General features: G+C 40.4%; 1 protein-coding gene and 1 long non-coding RNA gene across 3 annotated transcripts in view; one reads left to right on the top strand and one right to left on the bottom strand.

The window, feature by feature from the left end:
- The window catches only part of LOC309849864, an 11556-nt gene extending 7460 nt beyond the window's left edge, over positions 1-4096 (top strand). The window contains exon 2 of the long non-coding RNA XR_014303965.1: positions 3871-4096. This is a non-coding gene — a long non-coding RNA (uncharacterized lncRNA). The remainder of the gene's footprint in view (positions 1-3870) is intronic.
- Positions 3999-23317, bottom strand: GORAB (golgin, RAB6 interacting). 2 transcript variants are annotated; one of them, XM_082702766.1, is made up of 5 exons: positions 23013-23317; positions 16676-17033; positions 14546-14647; positions 12217-12357; positions 3999-5784 (listed from the first exon to the last, which is right to left on the bottom strand). In XM_082702766.1, exons 1-5 carry the CDS (start codon positions 23146-23148, stop codon positions 5328-5330), a joined length of 1194 nt encoding a protein of 397 aa, XP_082558892.1. In that variant the 5' UTR covers positions 23149-23317; the 3' UTR covers positions 3999-5327. The 2 variants fall into 2 exon arrangements, with proteins under 2 accessions (XP_082558892.1, XP_082558893.1); XM_082702767.1 differs by lacking the exon at positions 23013-23317 and adding an exon at positions 22702-22899.

The raw sequence follows: 23317 nt of genomic DNA, 5'->3' as shown, positions 1-23317 counted from the left end.
GTCTATTTGGGCTGCTGTAACCGAGTAGTACAGACTGCGCCACTTAGAAACAACAGAAGTTGATTTCTCATAGTCTGGAGGCTAGAAAGTCCAAGATCAAGGTGCTGGCAGATTCAGTATCTGGTGAGACCCTGTTTCCTGGTTCACAAAGGACTGACTTCTTGCTGTGTCCTCACACAGTGGAAGGAGCAAGGGAACATTCTGGGGTCTTTTTTATAAGGGCACTAATCCCATTCATGAGTCTCTATAGGAGACTCACATTGCAAAGGAACCGTCATCTAGGAATGGGAGGACTGGTGGTGGTCATTTTCTCAAACAATTTACCACAGTCTACCCTCCGCTCTACCCTCTGGACCTAATCACTTCCCCCAAGTATCATGTCCTGACACTCTGGTGTGGCAGTCAGGTTTCAGCGCGTGAATTTTGGAGGGATGCAAACATTCCGTCTGTAGTACTGCCATCAGTTCTTTCCTTAAGAGCAGGTTTTGGGGGCAGGTGAGAGCACTGGTCGCCTGGTCTATCTAAGTTAAAGCACTGTTTGGCCAGGATTCCGTCCAGGGTAGAGCCTTAGCCTGTGCGATGGGAGACATGAAGAACCACAAAAATTCTCAGAGGTTGGTTCAGAAGAGTTTTAAAGATGTTCTGAAGTGATGAAAAAGAACCGCAGAAACATGGAGAGGGATCTGGAAGTCAGACAACTGCCTCTGTTCGCTTTTGAAGGCATCTGTCAGTCTGGAAAATTTTCATCCCACCGTTCTTAGTGGGAGTCTTGCTTCTCATCTGGGGGAAAGGCCTGCCTCTACCACAGAGTGGCTCAGTTGCCCACTGGCTCTGGAGTTCTCCCTGACTCCCACCAGCAGCACAGCGCTTAAGGAAAGCTCAGACTAGAAGACCAGCGATGTTTCTGGACCTGTGTGATGGTGGGGCCATGTCTCTTGGTAGTTTCTGAGGGAAATGCATGGCAGGTAAATGAGACGAAATATTGCAAATGACTTCGGGTGGTAGCTTCAGCTATTTTTCAATTATAAAATCTAGGTCTATGTTCCTGCAATGAAAATTCTACCAGACTGTGGTGCCATCTACATGGCTGGGCGCTTCCAAGTCTGTATCTTCATGACTTGATTTTTGTTTGGTTGAGAAGATAAGCAGATGGACATGTCTGCAGGGTTAGAACATGAGTGAAGGCTCTGGTGTAAACCAAGAGCTTCTAGGTGTAGGTTGCAACCGACAGCTACGCGCACTGTACGCGTGGGGGTATTACTGCCCAACGACTGGAATAACAGCTCGTGAAACAACTCTGCAAACTTGATTATTCATTTCCGTCTCCTTCTCCCTCCAAGTGTGATGCTATACATCGCAGGGTTATTACTTCACTCATCACATGAACCTTTGGCCTAGTGACTTATCCCTCGAGGCATGCTATAATCACTGAGAAATGTGTTCCCTGTCACGTCTTATTGCTTAATTATGGCTCTATTTTAGGCTCCTAGAGTCATTTGGCTTGGAACAACCTCTCTTCTATGTGATCTTAGAACACACATTCATGTTGAGTTCACACGGGTCTGTTCCATGTCCACCTTGCTCTGGCTTGGGCAGTAATTACTGCTCTTTGACTCGGCAACACCTGCGGGTACTGTAATGAGTTCTTATCTTTATGCTCCTCTCCGTGTAGGACACCATCAACCCTCTGTCAGAAAGGCGTGTACTTCCTTTTTCTAATACTTGGGGGTTTTTTTGCACTGATGAATCCCAGTGGCCCCCTCTTTGAAATCATGCAAAAACCTCTTTTCTCAATAGTCTCACTGTCGTGGTGACTGTAATTTTTTTTGAACTCTGAATGTGTACCTGTTGTGTACCTGAGGCTTTTTGTTGTTTTAGTTGGGCGTGTGTTGCCCCTTATTGCTGAAGGCAAACTGAAAGATAAGGCAGGCCCTAGATACATTCATAGATTGGGAGAGGGGGGTGGAAAGTGTACAGAGTATTTAAAATTAGAAGTGTTCTAAAAATTTGGGACTTCCGGAGGATGCAACCATGCTGTGTTCCAACCAGTCATCTTGCCTCCCATCAAGAAGATATGATCTGTATCAGCCTTTGAGTGTACATCTTGGTCCTTCAGGTAGATGATAAGCTTAAGGACAAAAGGGGCAGATCACCTCTCACGTGGCTCTGTCCATGTATGCAGCTACATACAGTGGTTTGATCAACTGCATAAAGAGATAAGGTTGCATTTTCAAGACAGCTGTTTGGGATTAGGAGTTTGCAAAAGTAGTTGACATTAAGGTAAAGGCAGATGGAGAACAGTGTCCTGCTTCGTCCCTCCAGAGAGTAGTTCAAGTCAGGCCTGGGGCAGATCTACATTGAGAGGGGGTATAATTACCCTGGTCCGGAGTGGCCCCAGGTCTTGTCTGGCAGACTGAGTTATATCTATCAGGGCCTTTTAAAATGCTGACTTGGCTCCTTAGAAATACAAAACCCAAAACATCATTTATAAAGGTCACTGGGAATGGCCTGGGTCAGAATAACTTGAGTCCGTTCTGTGCCAATGTTTCAGAAGAGGAAGTTGCTGAATACTTAAAGCTCTTTGAGAGTACTGTGTTGCTAATTCCAAACAAAGAATGAGAGACATTTAAAGCTGAGTTTTTACTCTCTAATTCAAACGCTAATCTAGCAATAATGTATGTTCTAGAAATTCCAATCAGAGATTTCTATCATCTGACTTGGAAACCAGCTGTGCTCTCAGTGAGTACAAAGATTTACCACTCGCAAGTGCTATAATTCAGTGGAATTATGCAGAGGTGAAAAGCATGAAAAACTCTCACTGTATTTTAAATGCAATAAGAACTGTGCTTTAAGAAATTCTCTGAAACCTATAAAAATGGTTTTATTTTAAGAAAGTAGTAGGAATCAAGGTATCAGAACTCTTAAATGCAGGAGTACAAGTTTACCCTTCAGAGTATGGTTTTTTAAGACAATGAGTGGATATTACTGCCACTGGTTATCTTTCAAACAGAACAAGTGAGAGAACACAAAGTAGTTAACTCCTAAATTACACATCACCTACTAAGAGCCCTGATAACCTTATGCTCCAAGAGAAGCAAGAGAAAAGGAGTTTAACAATGAAGAGGGACAGCTCTACAAAGTGCTCCAATAAACTCAGGGCAGTAATTTTGAACCAGTAAGTTCCTTCACAGAAAGTAACAATTATGTGTGGATTTACGAATCCTTATATCAAGTCCTTCGAATTATGTTTTAAGATTTTTAAAAGATATCAGGGCTACCCTGGCAAAGCCAGTGCATATGGGCCTCATTCCAACGAGCTCCCCCTTCTTCGTCTGCGCTTACTCCTCCCACACATGGAATACAGCTGCCTCGTGCAAAACTGATGCAATATAACTTTGTCACTTATATCATCACCTGAGCACTCAGATACCACCCTGGGAAAGCCAAGCAAAGCAAGTTTTTCCAAATAATGGTATCAGCAGACCATTTATAGACATATTTGAGAGCATTTCACAAGCACAAACACAATCCCTGAATGGGTTATAAAACAAAAATTTCAAGCGGAGGGATGCAGTGAACTTTACGGCCTGATACACGTTTAAAGGACAGACCAAGAGTTTTAGACCAGCGATGTTACTAGCACTTCACATTTACGCCAACATGCCCTCCGTGAAATCGCCGACTCTCAAATCCCTCCTCCACAGGGTAAGACGGCAAAATCAGATGATCTCTGAGGTCGCTTCTAATTCCTTTATTTCATGGTTCTTCTTTCTCCATCTACATTATAAATACTCTGACTGAGAAGTAGATTATAGATCCCTGTATGTAGCTGATCTTCGAACCAATTCACTAATGAATTTCCCTTAACAGACGCTCACACAAAAGCAGATGACGGCATCTACCACAGGGAGACACAGGCGCGTGACCACCACGGAGCGTGTAAGAATACGTACTAAAATGCTTGAGGCTTTTTTAAGAGTAAACAAAAGACCACATTATAGATGTATCAGACTCGTTTATTACTTAGAAAACTAAGAGTATATTGGACAATGATGCTTTCAGTTTTTATGACTATCATTCATAAATAAAAACACAACTATCTATATAAATGCCTGTTTAGAGAAGTCAGTAATGGAAAGCTATAATTTTAACTCAAATTACATAATATAAAAATACACAGCTCATCCACACTGCTAGGATACCCTCAAACAAACTCATTTAAAAATAGAATGTACCCAACTTTTTCAGCATTACTATAAATACAATATTACATTTGTCCTTATTCTCTTTTATAGCAGTTCTTTTTTCAAGACTTAAAATGTAGTATTTCTATTTTTTGGAATTTCTGATAAATAGATCACGATTTAATGTGAATTCGCGGATTCTGTGACAAACCAACAGTATTTATTTACACATTCACATACAGCACAACATGGTGGCCAAAAATTAATGACAATAATTAACAAACTATCAAAACATTAAGAAAATCATCATTTTAACAATTTAAATGTTTTATGATAATTTACATCCAACACATATTTCCTAATAACTTTAGAAAGTGTATCAATTTTTTTTTATAGGATTCCTGTATTATTTTCACCCTCGCTGTAGAAATGTTTTCGCTGTCTAGATTTAAATAATGTGCTGATTAAAAACATGTATTAACAGTAAAGTTACATGTATTAGTGTTATATTTGTGTGTGTGTATCAAGTAATCAAAACTTAGGGTGTGAATTAAAGCCATTTAGAAGGCAAATTGAAGACAAAAATAACATTACTTAAGTGTCTTTCGTAAACTCCATCTCCCAAGTTGTGTTTTGCAGCTCTAGTTATGATCCAATAAATAATTCAACATGCTACTTTTGTTTGTTTTCTTTCTCCTTCTGCCTCTTTTCACATGTTAATTTTGGTGTCTCTTTACTGACCACACAAAATAGGACTCTCATCATCAACACCTCTCCTAGGAGAAGTCAAACGAGTTCGGTGAGGTGTTAAGTATTATTTTCCCTTTTACTTTTCCATATTTACCTGGTCCAGCAACACTCTTAACCATGTAGTTTTTCTTCTGTCTTTTTAGGTTGTCTGTTCTCCCCCAGTTATCAGGGTACACCAAGGGAACTGGCCCGGGCTCAAGGTGAGCTGTGCGCCTCCGTAGAAAATTAGCATCATGTGAGGGTTTAGAATGTCAAACATGTTCTACTAAAACTAACCAGGGATTCAAAAATAACACAGTTTTAAAGCGCACTTATCCGAGCTCACGGCACGATCTCCAGCAGAAGCGCGCGCTACTGAACCCTGTACTAGCCACGTGAACAAACGCCGGCACTTCATGTGGTCCGAGCAGCTGAAATGGCCTTTACAAGAGTTTTAATTTCTTGATTTTGGCCTGGACTTTGAAGGGGAATGCTGCTGGGATTTTCACGCTGTTCATCTATCTTTAGGGAAGTGGCATGTTCTTGATCATTTTTGCTCTCTTCGGCAAATCCTAATGTCACACTCTCCCCAGAGGGCTGAAACGGCCTCTCCAAGTGAAGCACCTGTTTCCCTGCTCCGGTTTCTTGCTCGTAAAGCAATCTCTCCACCTCCACCTCGAGCTCCAGAGTCTCCTCATCAGCTTGTACATCCAGCTGCTGCATCAACTCTTCCAACTTCTTAGCCTTGCGGAGCTCGTTCTGCTGTATGATTGTACAGAGGTGCTCAGTGAGTCGCTCTTTAGTCTCAGTCTTGCGCTGTAGCTCTAGCTTCGCCGCGACATACTCTGCTTCAGCCCTGTCATAGCGCTTCCTGTAGGGACAGGTACAAAGATCGGTCCATTGGTTTTCCACTTAAGAAGATATTCAAAGGAGGGCCTAGAAACAATAATTAAACTCCAGAATTGGGAAAAAATGAAGAAGTATAATGCAGATATGGATACTCATATTTTATGTACACTTGTCCTACATGTCCAGACAAACCAGGCTGGTGATGCTGAAACTTTTACAACATCCACATTTGGACCCTCCTAATGTAATGACATTCTTCTGCATTCATTTCCTCTTTCCGAAGCTGGGCTTGGATGAAAGCAGGCTGAGAGGTTAATTCAGTGGTGAGCTAGCTCTGGTCAGGGAGAGCCCAGATTTGTAGGTGTTTCTCAGTTTCTGCATTATAACTATCACCACCATGGCCAATTTCAGGCTGTTAATGTGACATCACTAACTGCAGAACTGGAAAGAGATACACAAAATCTGCTCTCGTGAACCAGTGTAACCTAGCTCCAGCACACAACTGGTCAACATGTATGAGAAGCCAAACAAAATAAGAGAAGAAAATCTGTATCTCTTAACAGATATGAAAAGGAAGAAGAATCTTGGTAGAGAAGGATATGGACAGTGGTTGTAAGGTGAATGTAAATGATACTAGGTGAGGCAAGAAGCAAGCATCAAGAAGAACAGAAACATTTCAGGATAGGTTTAGGATGGATTTCTCAATGCTGGCACTATTAACCACTTGGACATATCATTCTCTGTTCTAGGGAGCAGTCCTGTACACTGTAGGACGCACAGCAACATCATGGGCTTTCTCCCATCCACTGGTAGCACCAAATATTTGTAATAACCAAAAAGGTCTCCGGATGCTACCAAAAATCTCTTCAGGGGCAAAAACTACCCCCCATTGAGAATCCCTGGGTTAAGTTGTTCCCTCTCCATTCTGCAACAACAGACTACTGTTAGACTTTGTTTAGGGCATTTTTCTATTTACACACACACACACACACTCATTCCAAAGATAGGCAACACCAGTCTTAGAAGTAAGGTGATTCTGCTGGGGAAGTTACCCTGTAATGTCTCTTTTTTTCCTTTGTATTAGGTTGACACAAAAAGAAAAACAAGTCAGTTTACTGTCTTTTACCTTTTCTTTCGGCCAGGAAAAGAGAATGACCAACATTTATCAACTAATTTTTCAGTTTAATTACCACTAACAGTTGTGAAAGTCATGGTGCCTTACCTTTACGAATGCCTACATCAACTCAATGTAGTAAGTACTTTCTGGCACTACAGTTACAGCAAAACAGAAACAGTTTTATCTCCTAACGCAAGATTCTCTGTCTTGAAAAAGAATATAGTGGAAAAAATGAAAGGATTTGATTTTTAGAAAAGCTATGGTTCAAAACCTGCCTTTGCCATTGACTGTGTATATACCTGTTTTGGTCAAGGCCTTTTCTGGATGTAAAGAACAGATGTCCAGTCAAACTAGCTCAGGTGAAAAGTGGGTTTTATTGTAGGATACAAGAGGCAATCTCACAAGCATGTCATCAGAATCAAGAACTATTCTCTTTAATGCTCAGCAACCACAGTTTCTCTCATTGTGGCTTTCCAATCGTACCTACAGCCCAATACGGCCGCCAGCTGTGGCTCTGCACCATATACACTCCACTCAGTTACCCTGTAATGGCGGGCGGCTGGGGGAGGGAGGGAGGGAACCAGGTTGGCTGAGCGTGGCGCATTAGTTTGGACAGAGCTCCTAGCATCCAGCCAGGCCACCAACTCCTATTTAGCCTCTGGCCTGAATGTTCTGGAGTCGGTGGCCCATCCTTGTTTTAATTAGGTGTGGCCCAGGGTCAGCACCATGAGTATAACACACACCTAGTTCCTAAGGAAGAGGCTGGAGAATATACGTGCCACGTCTGAAAATTCTAGTACAGCGATCCTTGGTAGTATGTTCATCTGAGTTTTGGTTTACTTGTAAAATGGCAATGATATTATTACTTCATAGGAGCATTAAGATTAAATGGTATAAATAGGGAAAGTGTCTCACCCAGTGCCTGGTAGGCACTTAAGAAACAGAACTTCTTCAGAGCACCAGAATCCAAAAGCATTATCACTAAACACGTAGTGTATCTCAAGCTAAAATTAGGCAAAGTTTCAGGACTCGGTGTTTATACTTGAAAACTGTTATTTATATAATGTTCATTTACCATTCTTTTTTTTTTTTTTAACCGTCACCTAGTAACTCTAAGAATGAGAAAACTAGCTGTTTTTCAATTACCCTCTATGATAAAAGAATTGTTTCCAAAGGAGCCTTGTTGGACATGTGAATCCCTCATTTTCAAACTTTGTAACATGTCCTGTTTATGAATGTTCTTGCATTAAGCTTAAGAGCTCTGACAATATCTCCACAGGTATATGATACTTTGCCCCTTCCCCCAACTCAAACCTCCTTTCTGTGGTCTGGGGTCTCCCTCAGCCAGCCAGAGTCAGCTAGTAAAGATTTACTGACTGGGCTCATGAATGCTGAATTGAAATTAAATTTGCAAATAGGTCCCTAGGTTTCCATTGATCTTTCACCCTGGATAAATCACTGAAGATTTTGCATTTTGTTTATTTACTTAAAGTTCCTCTGGCCAGAAACATGCATATATATTCGTGCACAGAGTGATTTATGTTTGAAATATTGATTAATTTCACAAACTGCACTGCAAGCCAGAGGGTCGGGTGAATAATACCAACTCAGTATGATGACGTTTTGGGACAGAATAGTAAGAGCATTATACGTAACGCAGTAAAATAAATTGAACTGGAAATGTAATTACAGAATTGTTTTGTTATTTTAAAGGGGACATCGAGTGATTTAATGAATGTTATTTAAAGGATTCTAGAATCTGTCTCTTGGTTTTGGTATCCTGATATTTTTTAAGAACTCAACCATTAACCCATGGCATGCTGTTTGGTTCCACTGGTCCACTTTTAGTTTTCTTGTTCCTTTTCCAAGCAGTTCTAACTATTTGTAAGGATCAACATATAAAGGTTCTTATACTAAGAAAGGACAGAATAAAACTACATTTTGCAATTACTGTATGGGCCCATTGGATCCTTTTATACATCTGAGATACATTGTAGGACTGTTGAGATAGGATATATTGTTCCTGTATCTTGAAATATTTTGCCATTTTATCACCCTGGGAATTATTTCCTTATTACTCATCAATTATTCCCATTTATGCAGAAAAACATTAATAAGAAAACAGAGAATGATGGAATGACCTAAAGGATGATGCCCCAGTGAAAATAAATAATCATTGCTTAGTTTCCTTACTGTTTTGTTCAAAGTATTACATCATCTTTCAAAAAGATCTAAAAAAAAAAAGACTAGAAACACCATATCTGTAATCTATTTTCAGCTTTCACTAAACGCACTTCAGAATTAGTATTTTTCATTTTCTGCCCACAGTGACAAAGTAGAGAAAGTTGACAGATGAAGACATGTCGCAGCTATTAGACAAATCAAAAGACCAATGTTGTGGTAGGTTAAAAACATGGCCACCCACAGATACTCACTTCCTAATCCCTAGAATCTGTGAATATTATCTTACATGGTAAAAGATGTGATTAAGTTAAAGATTCTGAAAGGAGTTTATTCTGAATCATCCAGCTGCACCCTAAATAGTCACATGTATCCTTTTAAGAAGGAGGCAGAGGAAGTTTTGAAAGAGAAGAGGAGGAAGCAATGTGACTACAGAAGCATAGAACGTGGTGCAGCCACAAGCCAAGGAGTACCCGCAGCTCCCACGGACTGGGAGAGGCAAGGAATGGATTCTGCCCTGAAGTCTCTGAAGAAGACCGAACCTGCCAACGCCCGGATTTCAAACTTCTGGCTTCCAGAAATATAAGAGAATAAATTTCTGTGTTTTAAATCACCCAGTTTGTGGTAACTTGTTAGAGCAGCCCTCTGAACCTAATATCAAGGCCGAAACAGCAGTCTAGGTTCTAGATGGTGAAACTGATCCTATACGGTGAAATCTCAAGAGTAGGAGACTTGAGAAAAACATGTTCTAGATGAACTTTCATAAGCTCAGAGTCAATGAACAAAAAACATCTTTCTGAGTATAAAAAGGAAACACTATTCTCTTGGAGTTAATAATTCCAACAGAAAGAATTCGATCACACAGTATTTTAAGTACTTGGACCGTCTTGTGTTGTGAAAGGATGTAACTGCATTCTTTCAGCTTTCCATGATGTTGGGAGTCAAACGTTATTTGACACAAAGAGGTCTTCTATGCTTACATTCTTATTAAAATTGTTAATCAAGAGCTGTTTTCCACAATCCCTATTATTTTTACTTCTATAAATTATACATAAAACATTTAAGTATATATGTGTGTATGTGTATGCACATGTAAGTGTTTATGTTAATGGGAGCATCTATTAAACATAGATAGCAAACACCAATTACAGTATTTCCTGGTCCACGAAGGGTCAAAGAAATGTTCTACACACAGCCACTCTGTTTCACAAGGTGGTCTAATGAAGCATACAGTAGCCTGGTAATCACAGATGGGAAGAGAAGCAATAATTCTCTCAATTTGCTTCACTCAAAGTGTTGGTCTCCTTAAAGTGATCTATTCTAACAATGCCCTATAGAAACTAATTTTAAAGCGAAGTCTGGACTATTAATTATCTAAGAACCTTTTGTGGATACTGCACTATACTAAAAAAATATAATAATATTTTTATTTAAAAAGAAAAAAACACAAGATCTCCAAGAGAAACTGGCTGCCTTGGGGATTAGCTACCAGTAGAAATCTAAACTACAATACTGTATCACCAACCTCTAATTTCTCAATAACCACAGATGTAAATTTAGAAAATGTTTTAATCTTATGACTGAACCAGATACAACACTGGTCCTAATCACAATTGTCTATGGCTTCTCTTTGATTTCTCTCAACATCTTAGCTTTTTAAAGACAGCCTCACACATACAATATGGATATTCACATACAACTATGTCAGTATCAATACCACAAGAAATTGCCATCTTTGTTAAAAGACGTAAAATTATATCTAAAAATTTTTACTATGTAAAAACTTACTAAAATTTCATTAAACACACTTATATATTATGGGATGTTTTCTTCTTTAACCAGTAATCCAACCTTCTTTGTGTTCTCTGAAGACTAAAACTGACATTTCTTATATTATGTTCAGTAAACAAAAGTATCCTTCTCCAGCCTCCTCTACCACAGAATTAAAATATAATGACATGATTTTCTGTAAAGGTATCCATAATAATCTGAATTATTCATATAAAGGGCTACAAAGGCCTAAGAGTGTTCCTCTGGTAGACTTAAGTTTACAGAGAATAAAATACACTGAAAATCCAGGATTAGTTTTATCTTAATAAAATCTTGGTTACTTCTTTAAAGACCTTATTAATAGAAATCTGGTACCTCCAGTTATCAGCTACTGATGACATTAAGTTAAGCAGCTAATTAATAAAGGCAACCCATTAAGCCTAATAACATATGGTCAAACAATTACGAAAATCACAAGGACACCACAAACCTCTTTCTTAATAAACCCTGAGTTAAAAACCACAATCAAGCATTTCTGCTTTATTAAACTGTTAAATAAACATTCTGATGCTGTGGTTTACCCTGGACTAATGAGGCATTCTGATTGATTTCTAGTGTTACAGAGAGAGATGCAAAACTGAGTCATTAACATGGCATTCCCTTGTGAAAAAAGACAATTCAGGATGATTAAAGCAATGCTGAAAGGACTGAAAACCCTGAAATTGGACGTAATTTTTTGCCCTTTTTTCTGCTTGCAAAGTTCATGTAATCCTTTACATGTGTTAGTTCATTTTAAAAATTCTCCACAATGAATTTTTCACTAAAAAATGCCAATGGTTGAAACCAAGAAAACACATGACAGCAAACTACTGTATCAGAATACAACTGAAAAGAAAAACAAAAATAGAAAAATCTTCAAGCTTTCAAGACAGAGTGGTATTTTCTTTAAAATACTCACAGGCTTAAAAAAAAAAAAAAGCTAGATTTTCTTTCTTTGATGAAAACTGAAATGAGAATTAGGCTAATCTCTAAGGACCATCTCAGATAACCAAAATTTCTTAATAGAAAGAGTACAGAGTTGGTGTTAGAACAACAGAATTTGGGGACAAGTCATTTAGACACTTAAGAGTCCCAAACATTACATAGCTGGTTTAGCAAGAAAGACTAAAACGTAAATAAATAATGCAAGACACGCTCTAACAGGAATATGAACTAGGGTGGGACAAATTTAAGGAAGACTTATGCTGCATTTAGTACCAAACAGGAAGAGAGCACCTAATGGTACTGTTACGAGGCTTCAATGACAACATACCTGAGAGCTCCTGGCTCTGCTGGCCATAAACATTAATTTGCTCTGACTGCTGGGTCAGAGTTCTCTCAACTCACCGCGCACACGAATACTCGAGGCTGGCCTGATCTATCCGGTTTCTGAGGATTCCAATGTCAGCTGACACCATGTCATCTAGAGCCTGTAACTCCTTTTGAATCCGCTTTAGTTTCAAGGTCTCTGCTTGAGTTCTTTTAGATCTAGAAAAATGAATAGAAAAATAAAAACATTTTAAAATCACGTATCTATACACAATATTAAGTGAAAAAAGCAACCTACTGTATATATAATGACTTTAATGTATAATTTTTAAAAATTAGGAAAAAAAAAACCCAGCACAAATTGAAATAAAACAAATGCTGGCAACATTTTGGTTTATCTCTAAGACTGCATTTGTTCTGTTTTCCCTTATTATTCCAAAACACAAAGGAAAATGTAAGATTAAAAAAAAAACAAAAAACGAATAGTTCACTTATTGGTCTATGTTTATTCACGAGGATGAGAGTAAACATTGAAAGAATAGATCTGTATTCTCTTTACATGGAACATCCAACAAAGCTTTCTAAATTTCTAGCCTTAAATTCTTGCTAAGCCCATTTTCATGTGTTTGATACTTAGTGGACAAAGAACTGATGCCTGTATTAAACACCATTTCTTTATATTTTTTGGTTTTAACCTTTTTAGGACCCATTTCCTCCAAAGTTTTATTACTTTAATTTTTGCTTTTTCGGCAATATTACAGTTCCTCAAAATTCCTTCTGGGGCTCAAAACCAAATACTCTTAACCCTTTGTTTAAAAGCACATTCAACTTCAGTGCCCTCACCACCCCCAAACACACTGAAAAAACAGAATACAAAAGCCAACCTTCAATCTGATTTCACTTATTTCAAAGTTTCATGCCCATTCTCACAGAATAAAACTCCCCCAGAAAACCACTATATTTCCACTTATAATCTCCTGACTTCTACTCCATTATGCATTTTCACTTGTTTTCTGCCTATAAAAAGTTAACAGTAAGTACTTCACTGGTGCATTTATTAATAATCTAATCAGGTTATATTTCCTTACATTTCTGCCTGTATCAGTACTTTTTGTCTTCAACCAAATGCAAATAAAGGACAAGTGTTGAGCCTATAAATCTTTTTGTAAAATCCCCAGTGAACAGCTTCCCCTTCTGAAGCTGAAGACTAGTAACTGAAGTGATTTCTAAAATCACTTTTCACTTTCAATAATCATGTTGTTGTTTTTCTTGAAATGTAAGTTCAGTTAGTTGCATATTTCCTATGTTTCATCAAAGATCAAGGGGCACTAACTGAAGAAAAAAAAAATCATCATTTTCAAATACGTATATCCCTGACAGATAAATTCTGAATGACTCATACATCTACCTGCCCTTCTCTCTAGCCCTGTCCCTACCCCTCCCCCAACATATACACCAGCTTCAATAACCAACAGTTTTGCCAGGTTTTTTCTGGAGATCTGAAAAGAAAATGCCAACAATATCGCTTGCATTTCATTCTTACTATTCTCAAACATTATTTCATTGACTAAGTTTGGTTTCCTAAGGACACAGCACCCTGGAAATTACAAACTAAAAGGGCAGAAAGATTAGGTGAGAGAGGTGGAAAGTGGCTCAAATGGGAATGCTGCTGTTGGAGGCTAGCACAGTGTACTAAAGGGAAAACAAACCGACACTGGGAGGGGACAGAAAAGTCGAAGTGCATGTTAATAGCACAAAGGGCTCACAATGGTGACCTTGAATCACTGATGAAACATTGTATTGTGTATTAGTGAGGGCAGGTAAATTATTCAAGAAAAATATCCATAGAAAACACAATTAAGATTTCTGGGAGTGGAGTCACTTATGTGGAATAAATAATCTTAACTCTTTTACATGTTGCATGACTAAAGCCTCCCCGTATCAAAATTAAAACCTGCATTTGTTGCTAATACACTTATCCTGATGGCTATTCACCATTTCCTTAGGATGTGTAGATGGTTAAAATGGAAAACACTGATGTTGATTCTGAAGTTCTAACTGCATCTGTATTCACAAATTTGGTATAGTTTAGGCTTACAAAGTCCTCTTTAATAAATGAACACTGGAATTTCAGTATCATTTATAAAAGGTAATTTGTATAGTTTTAAAAGTAACACTGTAGAGGGCTGCCTGGCTGGCTCAGTCAGTAGAGTATGTGACTCCTGATCTCAGGGTTGTTGAGGTCAAGCCCCATACTGGGCATGGAACCTACTTTACAAAAAACAATTAAAAAGGAATGTTGTAGAGAAAATGTCAATTTATCAAAAGAGACAAGGGAAAACAAATACAGAACATGACAGAACCGATCCCAGGTTACTAACAACCTCTCCTAGTTCAGGTGCCTCACCTTTCTGCAATAGCTTTAGCCAAAAGAGCTTTCTTACGTTTATTTTTCTCTTCCATTAGCCGTTGTTCCTCCTGGAGGACTTCCCAACGAGACTTTTCTTGCCTAGGGAACAAAAAATTTAGAAAAATTAGTTTTTGAAACCCCATCCTACACCTTACCAGGCTAAGCCCCCCTTTGTATAAAATTTAATCAACCAGATTATGTATATTTTCTTTCAAAAACCCTCTTAAAAGGAACCCATCTGCAGCTCATTATTTTGTTCTAATAGGAACCAAGATTATGATTTGAAGTCAAGAAGGCTTACATAAACTGGACCTCTGAAATCCATTATATGTATATAATCTAGGAAGCCACAAACTGGAAGCCAGAGTACTATGGCGTTTCTTAGGAGAACAAAGAAAGTTGTATAAGTTAATTATGTATTATATGCAAAATGGAGAGCAAAATAAATTGACATGTAGCTAATACCATGTTTTATCTTTTAGAGTTTCTATACTGAAAGTCTCTACCACTTAACACTCTCAGGATAATAAACAACATTTATTTCATTTTTTTTTTTAATTTGCTTACTTCCAGCTCTCAAACATTTTTAAACAGAGTAAAACACCATGAGCTAAGTTTTGAATGCTGGGCTACCAAGAAACTTCAAAGATCTGAAAGTAGCTTTCCATCTGTTCAATTCTGAGAGACTTAGATTAAAATTTCTCATAAATTCAACAACATGATATCAACTCAAACAAGGTCACAATCAAGCTATTCATTCCTTTTAATGTCATTTCTTACGGCCATCGTTATCAAAATTCTCTAGTCCTAGACCTAGTAACCAGTTCCACATTAATCACTTTTTTCCCCATTCCCACCGCCTCCACCCTGGACCTGGCACGCGTCCACTCTCATTTTCACGATCTCAGGCATCTTCTCACCCAGTGCTTGAGTTCCAGTTCAGCCAGCGCCCTCCCCTGAATGCGCTGCAATGCAGACACCTCCATTTTCTCTAACCTCTGTTTTGATCAGGGTATCACTCCCTGGAGGCCTTCGTGATGCACGACTGTATCAGGGAGCTCGACAGACAGGAAGCCTCAGCTTCCACATCCTCCTTCATCTCCCTCATTCTCTCCTATTCTCCGGCCTCACTTCTGCCTCTTCCAGAGATGTGAGATGCCATCTCCGAGCATTCTGTAGGATAGATCTTTCCTTTCCCTTTCTTATAGGCTCAGAATTCCTCCTTTTCAACAACAGTCCCCCAAATTGCACGTCTTCTATGAAAATTTTCCCAAGTACCTAAAAATTCTTTTTCCTAACAACATTCTAAATTGTCCAGCTCAATTTAAACCCAACCTCCCCTACTTGTCTCAGGTCTGTGCAGATAAACTACATTTAAAGACATTTAAATGTATGCACTTGTTCAATGTTGTTTTCAGAATTCAAGAGGCTTTGTAGCTCTTGTAAAAATGATCTCTGGGTTGTGAACTCACAGCATAGAATCTGGATCAGAGAAATCCCAAGATACCGTGAGACTCAGAAAACAGAAAACTGATAAACCAGGAAGAAACAAACATGAACGGATATTAAAACATAAGCTGTAGGATAAATATTTTGAGAATTCACAAGTGATAAAATGGCAATTTCCATAAAGAATGTCTCTAAACTAAATTCTGGAGGTAGTTTCTAATAAAAGCACAATAAACAAAGAATAAAAAGAAATCTAATGACGGAGCTGAATTGTTTTATTAGTTCTCTCCATTTCCACTTTCCTTGGACCATCCCTCCATATCTCTTCACATATGGATCCAGAAAGACCTATACGTGAACTCCAACTCTGCTACTTACTAGTTATGTATTTGCTTTGCAAATAAAGTTATCTTTTCTGAGTCCAAGAGATCTACGGAGAGAACATCATGAATAGGTACTGTAGGCTGCTGCAAAGAACAAGTGACGTCACATGTACGGCGCGCCCAACACTAACGCTTACAATACATTTAGGGGTAGGATTCTTTAACAGGTTATGCATTATACTTCTTGGTTAGCACATAAAGGAGAAAATGTTAAAACTATTATTTCTTCAAAGCCTAACTGAGGAAAAAAAAAGTAAAATGGAAAAAAGTCTCACGGATATATAGACTTACTAACAATTCCACTTTCTTTTTTTCCATTCTGCAGTCTGGCTTTGGGGGCAGAACCTCGGTGTTTTTGTGACTATCATGGGAATTCTCAAGTCCCAGTTCCCTTGGTGGACTTTCAGTCCCCTGTGATTTTCCATCACCGACAGGAGAGGCGAGTGTAAGAGGACCAGGAGGAACACGGAGAGAAGAATGTGGTTCTGGACTATTAAAGCTTGATTTTGGTGCAGAAAGCAGCTGCTCTGGAGGTACTGAGCTTGATCCATCTTGAAGTCCAAGTTTTTGGCTTTGCTCTTGAAGAGCTTTTTCCCGCTGAAGTTGTTGTCGACTTTTCTTCACAGGGAGACGTCGCTGTGGTTCAAATGGATCTGTGGGAAAAGAGAGTGGAGAAAAGTTCCCTTGTGTGAGCAGCAAGCAGAGTTTCTCTAAGAAAATAAAGGATTAACATTAAACTCTGAGGATCATTCTACAGGACTTCTCCCTTCTTCCTTACCAAAAAGCCCAGGGAAAAACAGCCATCTTCCCATAGCATTTTAATAGTTCTCCAATCACACTGTTAATATTTTTAAAAAAACTGTCCCAACTCAAAATTTACCTTAAAAGATGTCCATTTGTCTGCTGAGTTAGGCCTCAGAATAAAAATGCAAGGCTTCTTTTTCAACTTGAATTGAGAACTGCCTCAACAATCAACTAATTTGACCACACAAGGTAGACAAATGCATCCTTGATTGGTCTTAAATTTGATTTATGATTCTATCTGCTCTCCTGAACTAAAATGGTGGCTGCATTTACAGACAGGCTACACCTTTCTTAATAGCAGATCTTAGGCCTATCTGATACATAGGTAGATGATATGCACGAAGTATAATGAAATCTCTTATTTCCAAGAATGCTAGTTAACCCTCAATTGTTAGCTTTCATCTTCCAGAGCAGAGCAAGGTAGTGTTCCCCAAAGTCAGTTAGCCTTTAATCAATATATGCAAGCTAATTTTAATAGCAGCCTAAGCAAACCAATAGAGGATGATAAAACAATTGGGAGGAATATTTTTTTTTTAAAGCACTATAAAATAAATAAACCTCACTATACTTTTTGGGTTATCCATGTCAGTGTTAACCTTTTAAGACAGAGTGTGAGAAAATTTACTCACTATCACACTGTATTTAATAAGATTTACAAAATACCTGGGGAAAGAAACTGTGAAGTCCCTGTGAAGGAACTCATATAGAGCTTTTAAAATTCTGTACATTGACTTCTGAAGCAAAACAAGCCTAGTATTTAAATCTTCCAAAGGAGAATTAAAAGCTCTAGAGTCACAGTTCCAGTACTGCTTTTGTCCAGCTCAATAATCTTAAGCAAGTCAATTAATTATTCCACACCTCAGTTTCTTCATATGTCAAAGGGGTGAAAATTTACCTGCTCTACTTAACTCATGGAGTTTGTGTAAGGATTAAATGAAACAGGCAAAGAAAATATCTTTAGAAGATACATGTACCATCAAAAGTAAAATGTTATTACTGTTTGCTTTTGCCAGAAACACAAAGTAGCCCCCTCTATTCTGGGACAGAAACTTATTCTTAACCACAGGTCTTTAGCCGCACCATCAGAAAATGCCACTGAGACTGTTTACTTCCCTGCTACGCTCACGAAGCTGAATTAATAGTCCCTACGAAATCAGTACTGCAGCTTCCATTGTATTTTGCATTTTCACAGAACCTGCATATGAGATTAAAACTGCTACAATAATCAAGTAACAAGTAATAAATCAAACAATAAACTAGACCACTTAAAAATAGAACATATGATATAAAAATACCTGGAACTAATAAGCCATTATAAAAGGTTGCAGAATGCAAGATTAATATACAAAAGTCAAATGCCTTCCTATGTACCAACAATGAGCAAGTAGAATTTGAAATTAAAAACACGATGCCATTTGCATTAACACTAAAAAAACATGTAATATTTAGAAATAAATATAAGAAACCAGAAGATCTATAAAGAAAACTACAAACTCTGGTAAGGAAATCAAAGAACTAAATGGAGAGATATTCCATATTCATGAACAAAAGATTCAATACTGTCAAGATGTCAGTTCATCTCAACTTGATCTACAGATCCACTGCAATCCCAATCAAAATTCCAGCCAAGATATTTTGTGCAAACTGACACAATGACTTTCCAGTTTATACGGAGAGGCAAAAGACTCAGAATACCCAGTATAATACTGAAGAACAAAACTGCAGGACTGGCATTACTTGACTTCAAAACCCACTATTAAGCTGCAATAATAAAGACAGTTGGTATTCGTGAAAGAATAGACAGACCAATGGAGCAGGACAGAGAGCACAGGAACAGACAAACGACTCATGAAATAGAAGAGAGAACCCAGGGGGAGGCTCAGACATGCACGGAGCACTGGTACATGACTGAGATGGCCCGGCCTATCAAAAGCAGAAGGTGGCCTCATTCAGTAAATGGACGTGAGGAAAAAACTGCTGTAAGCAAAAGATAATACCATACCTCACACCATACAAAAACAAACAAAACATTCCCCAAATGGGTTAAGGGCTTAATGTCAAATCAAAACTTTAAAATTCTTTTTTTTTTTAAGATTTTTTTATTTGACAAACAGAGATCACAAGTAGGCAGAGAGGCAGGCAGAGAGAGAGGGGGAAGCAGGCTCCCCGCTGAGCAGAGAGCCCGATGCAGGGCTAGATCCCAGGACCCTGGGATCATGACCTGAGCCAAAGGCAGAGGCTTTAACCCACTGAGCCACCCAGGCGCCCCAAAACTTTAAAATTCTTATTAGAAGCACATTTCTTTATGCAGCATTTTGAATCTGTTGTAGTTTACAATAAAAATGACTGTTAAAAACTCTTAATTGAAAATAAGCATTAATATCTTATGGTAGGGTACTATCACCTCATGGTAGGGTACTAAGTTCTTAAGACACAAAAATGTTGGGGCGCCTGGGTGGCTCAGTGGGTTAAGCCGCTGCCTTCGGCTCAGGTCATGATCTCAGGGTCCTGGGATCGAGTCCCGCATCGGGTTCTCTGCTCAGCGGGGAGCCTGCTTCCCTCTCTCTCTGCCTGCCTTTCCATCTACTTGTGATTTCTCTCTGTCAAATAAATAAATAAAATCTTTAAAAAAAAAAAAGACAAAAATGTTGACAAATTTCACCATACTAAAATTAAATACTTTATCAAAAGGTAAAAGTTAAAAGACAAGTTACAAGCTAGGAGGAGATATTCAGAGAAGATATTCATAATATACCCAGCAAAGATCTAGTGTCAAGAATAAGTAAATTATGAATATTTTCTTTAGACATTGACAGCATTGTAGCTGTACTTTTTTCAGTTTTTAGTAGGAAATAAGTCATACATCAAATACATGTATGTGTTATAGACACATATCCAACCTGGATGGATAATTAAAAACAGTAACATTTATAAATAAAATATGACTATAATAGACATAACTGCTATTTAATGACAGACGTCATCCTCTCTTTTGGAACACACAGATAATTGCACTTATTGGCCTCCAAATTATATTACTTGCTTTTGTTAAATGAAGGGTAAGTACGAGTGACACCGATCATTTACTGACAGAAGCACTGAGTTGCTCATGCTCAATTCTCAACCTTTTTCTCTTCATGCCATGGTGAACCCCTAAATGATAGCACCAAAACACAATGTGAAGTCCTTATATGGGAAAGAGTGACTTGCCCGACCATATCGGACATGAAGCTAGAGTGAAAAATAAACATTACTTTAAACAGTTGATATATTAGGGCTATTTGTTATGGTAGCATAACTTGTCTCAACTTGATTTCATTATTACCAATACTGTTGAAATTCCCGATGTATTTGCCCCTTCCAGATAATATTTCCTTGCCTCTCTAGTATCCTGCACTTTGATGTCCTATGTTCCCAAAGAATATACCTATGCCGCATGATTCTGTCCTTCTACAAATGGTATCAGGTTGCTCTTCTGAGACTTGCTTTTTTCATGCATTTTATTTACGAAATTTACAAATGTTAATGCTTCATACATTATACTTCATACATTCACGTAGCTGTACAGCAGCCCACCGGACTGGTTATAATACAATTTACTTATCCCCCCCTGCCTTTTTTTAAATGAACACTTGGTTTGTTCCCAGCTTTTTAATACTATAAGTAAGATTTCTAAGTACAGGGGCACCTGGGTGGCTCAGTCGGTTAAGCGTCCACCTTCAGCTCAGGTTGTGATTCCAGGGTCCTGGGATGGAGCCCTGCCTCAATCCTGCTCTGCGACGAGTCTGCTTCTCCTCCACCCTCTGCCTGCCACTCCCCCTGCTTGTGTGCTCTCTCTCCCTCTCTAACTCAAATAAATAAATAAAATCTTTAGAAAAAGAACGTTAAGAACATTCTTAATCTTTCCTCATGTGCACATGGGTTTCTCTAGAGTGCTGTCATGCATCTTTTTGCTAGCAACCAACTCCATCTTCATGGATTACTTAATTGTATTTTTAAGGTTGGAGAACAACTGGAAGAAGCCTTAAAAATTAAAAGTTCAGATCTTCTAGTTTTACAAATGAGAAGTCTGAGGTAAAAAGATTTAGAGGTCCAGCTACGAGATCTATATGCCAATCACTGTGTTTGGCTACGGGTGTACAAAAATGCCAAGTAGGGCAGACACAGACTGGTGGTTGGCGACTGTGCTCTAAGTCTCGCTATGGTAAGACAGGCCTGGACACTAACATCCTTCCAGCTCTTCTCTATCCCAGACTGCAGAGATAGTCACAAACGTACTTCTACATAATGAATCTACTGTTATAATTTCGTCTATATTAAGTTTTCTTTCCCTTGGCAAACTCACCTCTGCTAAAGCATAATCTCTGACATCTTTCCAAGCTCCACCCAACCCCCAGCTAACTTTGGAGCAAGCTCTTGTAAGCTTCCTATTACCCGTTACATTATCGTTTGTCTCCTCTAGACTCGGGGCGCTTTGAAGGACGAGGCCTGCTTCATCTCCGAACGTGTCATGCAGAAGCTGACACCTCTCACTTCGTCGGACGGAAGCACGGACACTGGTACTCTGTACATGCAAGTATGTGAACCCATGTTCCAAACACAGGGCAGAAGGAGTATGAGAACATCAAGGTAGGAGTCCACTGTGGTACCCCTTTTATGATACAATTCTTTTTTTTTTTTTTAAGGATTTTATTTACTTATTTGACAGACAGAGATGACAAGTCGGCAGAGAGGCAGCAGAGAGAGAGGAGGAAGCAGGCTCCCCACTGAGCAGAGAGCCCGATGCGGGGCTCGATCCCAGGACCCCGGGATCATGACCCGAGCAGAAGGCAGCGGCCTAACCCACTGAGCCACCCAGGCGCCCCTATGATACAATTCTTGAAGGCCTCTGGGCCAGTCAAAAGCCCCTCCACGGGGATCATCCCCCCTGGCCCTACGTTCCCACTTGACCACTTCGTCCACGTCAGCCTTGGGATTTTACGTCCGCGCTGACAAGGCACAGACGCACCTGAGCTACACCCAGTCTGATCGCGAGCCGACAGAACGCACGCCAGCTTCCTTCCATTCTCTCCCAAGCAGAGTCTGTCAGGGACGGTGCCCGGGGGGCTGGAGCGCGTGGCACCTCCAGTGCCGTGAAACGTCAACCACAGACAAAGCATAATTCACCCCGAGAGCTTCTCGCCAAGCAAGCAAAGCCAGTCCCTCCATCACGAGAAAACGAGCGAGCACAGAGCGCGCGGCCAGCAGGTCCGACCCCACACGCACCTCTCCGAAACCCCAGGGGCTCCGCCCTCGACCGGCAGAGCTGGGTCCTGCGGCGACCAGAGCGAACGCAGGGCTGCAGACGTCTGGGAAAGCACCGTCTCCCCGCGTCTGTGCCGACCCCGCGCTCCCCCCTGCCCAGCCACCGGCGACTTCGGAAAACTCCTCAGAGCGGGACGCGGCGCCCGCCGCCTCCCCGCGACCCCAGCGCTGCGACCCCAGCGCTGCGGCCCCAGCGCTCCGGCCCCGGCTCACCCGCAGCCTTCCACAGGCGGCGCGGGGCTGCCGGCGCGCCGCCTCTCCCAGGGCCCATTCCCTCCGCCGGGAAAAGTCACGTCCACATCCCCGAGCCGAATCCCGAACCTGCCCTCCCACAACAGGATCCCGGTCCCTGGGACTCGCCCCTCGCGCCGCGGCTCCCGACACGCGCGCCTCGGAGCCCCCCGCCCCTCCTCCAAACCCCAACCCGGTACCGTCCTCCCCACCCCCGGCCCCTCAAAGCGGCAGCCCCGCCCCTTCCCCTCACTGAACCCGAGGACGAAAGCTCCGCCGGCACGACCCGTTACCTTTAGCCTGCTTCAGTCGCCTCAGCTCCTCCTCAGAGAAGCCGGCCCAACCCCGCGCCATGCGCCTCGGCTGCCCGCGCCCCCAGAACGCCCGGACCTCGGAGCCGCGACTGCCAACGCGACGGCCCAGGCACATCCGGGTTCTCTCCCGGCCGCGGCCGACTGACCAATCAGCGCTCCGCGCTCTGGCGACGAGGCCCCCTGTCTCCTGTCGCAGGGCCCCGGCTCCGTCCGAGTTGCCTCCGGCGCTGCCGGACAAACCGCCCGAGGAAATCGCGGCCGCGGAGACATTTCTGTCTTTCACC

The sequence above is a fragment of the Mustela nivalis genome (assembly GCF_964662115.1).
Source record: "Mustela nivalis genome assembly, chromosome: 16".
NCBI lineage: Eukaryota > Metazoa > Chordata > Mammalia > Carnivora > Mustelidae > Mustela > Mustela nivalis.
The sequence above is the reverse complement of the archived record's forward strand: the minus strand, read 5'-3'. Positions and strand labels throughout refer to the sequence as shown.